This window comes from Acipenser ruthenus, chromosome 25 (assembly GCF_902713425.1).
Source record: "Acipenser ruthenus chromosome 25, fAciRut3.2 maternal haplotype, whole genome shotgun sequence".
NCBI lineage: Eukaryota > Metazoa > Chordata > Actinopteri > Acipenseriformes > Acipenseridae > Acipenser > Acipenser ruthenus.
The window spans coordinates 6,686,892-6,692,891 of record NC_081213.1 but is presented as its reverse complement, the minus strand read 5'-3'; the positions used below and the strand labels follow the sequence as shown (position 1 = coordinate 6,692,891).

Sequence of the window (6,000 nt, the reverse complement as noted above, 5' to 3'; positions counted from 1 at the left end):
TTTTTGTGTCCGTCTTTGCGTGTCCATCCTCGCAAAGACCAAACGAAGAGACTTGGATGCAACATAAGAAATATGCAGTACAGTGACTGCCAAGACAGACGACAATGTAAACCAGCCCAAGGGGCGATGCAGACAGGTATACGGTATTCCACTTGTAACATTTGACTTTATTGCACACATCATCATCGCTGTTTTTGGTGTGATCAACATTTCTGGCATTACAAATGTTTTTTTTATTGTTTTTTTCCCCTACGATTTTTTTTAAACTACTGTACATTAATAGAACTTTATATATATAGTTCAAAAAATATTTAAAAACTTACATTTAGTGTTTCCCTAATATCATAACAAACTTTTAAAAACCATTGCTATTGTACAAAATGTTAAACACTCACATGAATGAATTTATTATTATACAAGCAGTTTCATGTAAAGCACATTGGTATAATACCCAGTAGGAATTTAGTTTTCGCCTCTCCACTTGGTAGCATGGTCTTTAACCTTTTGAGTGCTGTTGATTTGGTTTTAACATTTGAATTGCTCTGGATTTTGGTAAAACAGGAATGTTTTTAAAAGCTTTGGGGATGCTGACTGTGCCAGTATGAGACCTGTACTTGACATGGTGCAAGATAATATGTGAGATTTTGATATGAAAGCAGAGTTAGCGGATTCCACATCATCTAGGAACAACAGAAGTAACTTGGAAGTGGACTGGAGATATTGGAATTACTTATTCTATTATTGTTAAGAGCAGAACTGTCCTGGGGAAGGCACTACATGTGAATGAGAATTCAGAATTTGATAAGCCAAGAGTCTGAGGTGGCTTAAAAAAGTTCTGGTGTAAAACGTACAAGACAATAAACTAATACCATCATCAGTGCTGTTGAAGGAATACACTAAACAAGTGTATGATTGACGATTCGAAGTCAGTGATGTGTTCCATTCAAGTTTTGCAGCTGAAAAACTTGGTACCTCAAATTACTTATTTTTAGAGAATTGTGGATCGTCAATGGGTCTGATTAATACATTGTGCAATTGCAGCATTAGTATACAATAGTGCAAACAGAGTTCCTTCAGCACTCAAAGGGTTAAAGAGAAAGTGATTAATAAGTTAATTATTGCTTGTGCACCTGTGTTTAATTACACCTTACATTAGTGAAAGAAAGAAGCACCTAAACTGGATTGAAAAAATTAGTACACAAACATGTGCTTTTGCTTGTAGGCAACAGAGAAAGCTAAAGAAGTTTTAATGGAAACAAAAATAAAATAAAAGTTTGATCCCAAATGATCTTGTTGGTATAGCTGAACAACTCTGAGTTTCATACCAATTATTAAAGCAGCTCTCAATTTTCCTATACAGTGCAAATGTAGACCGGCTAGACAAATGGAGTTTAATTGAGATGAAATGTCAGCAAGTCTTTAGGAGTGTGTGTTCGTGCGTGTGTGCGTGTGAGTGTGCGTTTGTGGCCAAACAAACACTGATTTAATTGGTTAGTCCAGTGTTCCAGACTGTACATTCATTAAAACAGGTTAAAAACACAAGACAAAAAATAAATATCAGCAAGTTAGTAAAATTCTTACTAGAATGTTTATTAAAATAAATGCCAGGATGTTAATAAGAAAAAAAAACAAAAAGAACAGCAAAACACCGTGAAACTAAATGCAAGCATGTAAAAAATACTTGTAACAAAGAGAACTAATAAAGTGGCTAATGAGTTAACAAGCTAGTAATTGGAAATCTAGGAAAGGCAATACTCCCAAATGACAGGCCAGGAGAAAAGCTGCAATGGGGAGGGGCTATTAAAAAATCTTGCAAGGGGTTCCATCAGAAATAAAGAAAGTCAGAAATGTTTTAGAATATACATATAAAATAAAGCTAGAAAAATACATTATAAACCTGTAACAATGGCTGTAATTACATTATTATACATATTGGCAGGCCATAGACTGAATATGGTACAATATCTGTACTCGTGATTTACCAACCACCAAAAACAGCTTTGTAACATTGCTGAGAGAGTACGTAATACTGTCAAATACTGAACTGCTGACTCCCTCTTCCATTTTAATATTGCATTAAAAAAATTAACACTGAAAAACAAAACGTTGACCTTTTAGAACATCATGTAGAAAAATCTTAACCAGAACAAAAAAAATTAAAAAATTAAAAAGAAATTGATTATAACTGGTTTTGTTCTCTGGAGCCAATTAATCCCGCTCCTCTGAATAACTGAAACCCATATTCCTTGAAGACTGCGACGCTGTTTACTGAATAACGAGGGAGAACGACTCAAAACATGTCTCCTCATTACTCTAAAATCCCATTTACTACCCTCTTAATCTGAAATGGTCACCCAAAAGATCAGATTGCCATCATGATTGTATTAATATGACCAGATTCCCCCCCCCCCCCCCCCACCAAAAAAAAAAAATTAGTTTAACTGAAAACAACCACCAGACCAATAGTGTATCCCACTAACTGGTCTATGATAATGGACAGGCCAGCAAGGAGTGGAAGCTGGGGGTTCTGATCAGGGTTTCAGTTATTCAAACAAGTGGTTTACACAGCAAGTGTTTAATCCATCACCCTCTTTATAAAAAGTCAGCCCAGCAAGTCTTTGCATTGCAAGTGGCAGTTTGTTTTTGTTCATTGTATGTATAAAGTATTCTTTTTGTTCAAATGGCAGACAGGGATTAAGGAAAAAAAAAACTAAACTAAACTGAGGAAGACAAATTATGGCACACACATTTAGCTGGTCGAGTAACAGCTACTTGCATAGGATAATTTGAACGGCTACAGTTGACAAGGATCTTGTAGCTACGTATCAACTCCAGACCATCCTTGTTAAGAATCAAGAAGTTTCTGTCCAGTCTTTCTGGTTGGCGTGCACTGGACTGAATTTAATAATGTTAATACTTAGAAAATAATATTAATAATAAAAAAAACCTGTTGATAAGGCACTTAAATTTCTCCTCTATGTTTCTCGCAACATTCCTAGATATGCTATTTTGGTCGTTCTTTTGCCAGCCACTACTATCCATTATCACTTAATCTTTTTTCTAGTATACATATTTTTTTCTTTTTTAGTATTTTGTAACTGCAAGTTAAGTATAAAAAGCTAAAATTGCCAAAAATATATTTTCTTCACCAGCACCCTGTAAAAGTATCCTCTGTAGTTTCTATGCAAGGACTTATCTACACTTTATAGAACAGGTATAGAGCAATCGGAACAGGCAAGCATGGCTTTCACATCCTTTTTTTTGTTCAAAAGAGTAAAAGAAAACAGAGATCATACAACACAAGAGCTCTGCTGAAACTGCAAATATTGTGCGACACATTGTGGATGCACCATGCTCATGGAAAAGGCTAAGGCTGGACTTCAGCAATCCATCTATACTTTAAGGCAAGTAAATCTTCAATAAACACACACAAAAAAATAATTACAAAAATCATGTTAAATGCATCTCCTAAAGTGGAGTGCCCCATCCCAAAAGTCCCTTAGTGTTTACAGGCTTCAGTTACATGAAAAAAATACACATTTTCATCTGTGATAGGAGTTAGCACAGAAAAAAAATGGGGAAGAGGAGGAGACCTTTGAGGCCGCCTCCCTCTGTGCATCTTGGCACACGTTACCCCCTTACTTTGACATTCATTTGGCATCAACTGGCACCCTAAATAAGCACAAGATTAATAAAACGTCCTCAAATCCTGGCATATATTAAAATATTGCCATTTATATTGAGGGAAGGTCTGTTGGTTACTCTAGTTTACTAGTGCTAGATATCTCATCTTTTTATGGAAACTTTAGTATACTAAAAAGTACAAACAACTGCTTGTATGGAGCTAATACAGCTGCAATACATAAAATACTGCAGCTTTTTGTTTTCTAGAATTGTGGAATTGCATTTTTTTTTTTTTTTTTTTAAAGAAAATGTTTCTTTGCAGTCAATTTAGCCATGCTTAAAAAGACAGCCACACCCATAATGTGTCGGCACAAAAGTTTCAGAGCTGAGAGACAGGACTACATGTGAAATGACATTAGAACTCTGCAGTTTGTGTGAGTGTGTTTTTAGGGGGGGGGGGGGCAGGAAAGTTTGAGCACAGCCCCCTATCAGTGCAGTTAATAAGAATTTGTCTTACCAGTTGTTAGCCTTTTGCTTTATTTAGAGGTGGCCACTGAAGGAGAGCTGTGAAGGATTGGGGGAGAGGGGTTCACCTTATTGCTTAAGTTATTCAGTGCAGATTCTGGGATAACACATTCACCCAAACCAGACTACAAGCTGAGACTCCGATAACAGTTTGCTGGGTGGTTGTTGCGGTTGTTGTTAGGTTACAATACGGACAGTGCCTCAGCTTGCTGTGTCCGAGACAGGCAAGCAAAGGCGATTACCGGTTAACTGATCAGCAGGCAGGCATGGTCAGCTCATCATTGGGTGAAGATTTCAGAGGTCAGAAGGTCATGTGTTAGTTGCCGGTGGCGGCTAGGTGGTTAGAAACAAAAAGAAACAAAAGAAGAAAAAAAAAAAAAGATAGAAAGGATATTAGTGTCAGCAGAAGAGACTAGATGACATCACTTTAACAATAAAATGAATGACCCCCCCTCACCTCCCCAAAACTAACCATTGGGTTAAGCATGACATACTTGCATCATTACTTATTTAATCAATGAGCCCCCACCTGAATAATCACACTTTACAGATTAAATTAGAGGACAGCATAAGAGACCCAACTTCCCCCCCACAACAAAAAGCAAGAAAGTCAAAAATTAAAGCGTTTAGTTCTTATTTGAGTGAAAATGCCGTTATATACAGTACAGTAGTATTAGTGTTAAGAGACATTAATTAATGTCATTTAGACACAAAGGCATTGTTTTTTTTTTCAGTCTACTCTCATTTATTAATATACATGTGCCATAATTCTATTGATCTTATTATAAAATGTCCCTATATATATATATATATATATATATATATATATATATATATATATATATATATATATATATAAAGACAGTACCACTTGTACAGTTGAAATATAAAGCATTTTAAACTTGGCTAAAATCAGAACATAATCCTGAACTTCACAATTCTACAAGTGTATGCTCAAGGACACTGTAAACTACCTGCTTTCAATACACAGTCTACTCCAGAGCAAATACGTTTTAGGTTTGAAAAGCGCAGCTTGTTGACTATGTGCATATGGTCCAATAGCAAATGTTAATTTGCTAAGGGTGTAAAACTGAAAATGAGGTTTTTATGAAGTCTCATTTTAGGAGAGAAGGTACAGTATGCAAGGCTAAGAAATTACTGTCATAACATAAATTAACTCTTATTTAAGTAGGTAACAGTTTCAAGAATTTATACAAGTAAAACATTTATGTTTTTATACATTGGTCCAATCAACAATGCTACACCCAAAAATGTGGACAACAGTATTTGTGTATCTCAGTCGGATGCAAGGATCCTGCCATTGGCATCAACGTTCTGAATCCATGAGCCAATTTAGCAAACTAATCCCTACTACAGCTCTATACCGTAGTGCTAACATTTTTTTATAGAATGATTGTGTACCTGAGCTTGTTGCTTTTACCATAATCGTGTAAAACACAATCTATACCACAGATTAAGACTTAATGAAGAGAGAAACAAATATAAAAAGATTTCTTAAGAGCTAAACTGACCTCTGTCTGCGGTCACAATCCTTTGGTAAGGATGGACCCGCGGGTCATGCCTCCGCACTTTAGTTGCCATTGCACCTAAAAGGTTCACATATTAGAAATCAACTCCAAACACACATTCACATTTTGTTATATATATAAAAATATATAAACATAACTTATCTTTCATATAATTTACCCTAATAATATTCCACAGTATCAATATTACAGAAGTTTGACAATTCACTTGTACTAAAAAAAAAATATATATACTGTACACCATTTATTTTGCTGCAGCAAAAAATGCGAGGATCACTTCTTTTAGGGGACTTTACAACAGGTA

General features: G+C 35.5%; 1 protein-coding gene across 4 annotated transcripts in view; it reads right to left on the bottom strand.

Moving 5' to 3' along the window:
* Nucleotides 1-1,569: 1,569 nt before the first annotated feature.
* Nucleotides 1,570-6,000, bottom strand: part of LOC117413581 (protein quaking-A) — a 53,928-nt gene continuing 49,497 nt past the window's right edge. For all 4 annotated transcript variants that reach the window (XM_034022765.3, XM_034022768.3, XM_034022764.3 and 1 more), the window contains exons 7-8: nucleotides 5,682-5,756; nucleotides 1,570-4,482 (exon numbers count right to left, since the gene is read on the bottom strand). In XM_034022765.3, the coding sequence (XP_033878656.3) occupies nucleotides 4,466-4,482; nucleotides 5,682-5,756 (92 nt within the window). In that variant the 3' untranslated portion in view covers nucleotides 1,570-4,465. The remainder of the gene's footprint in view (nucleotides 4,483-5,681; nucleotides 5,757-6,000) is intronic.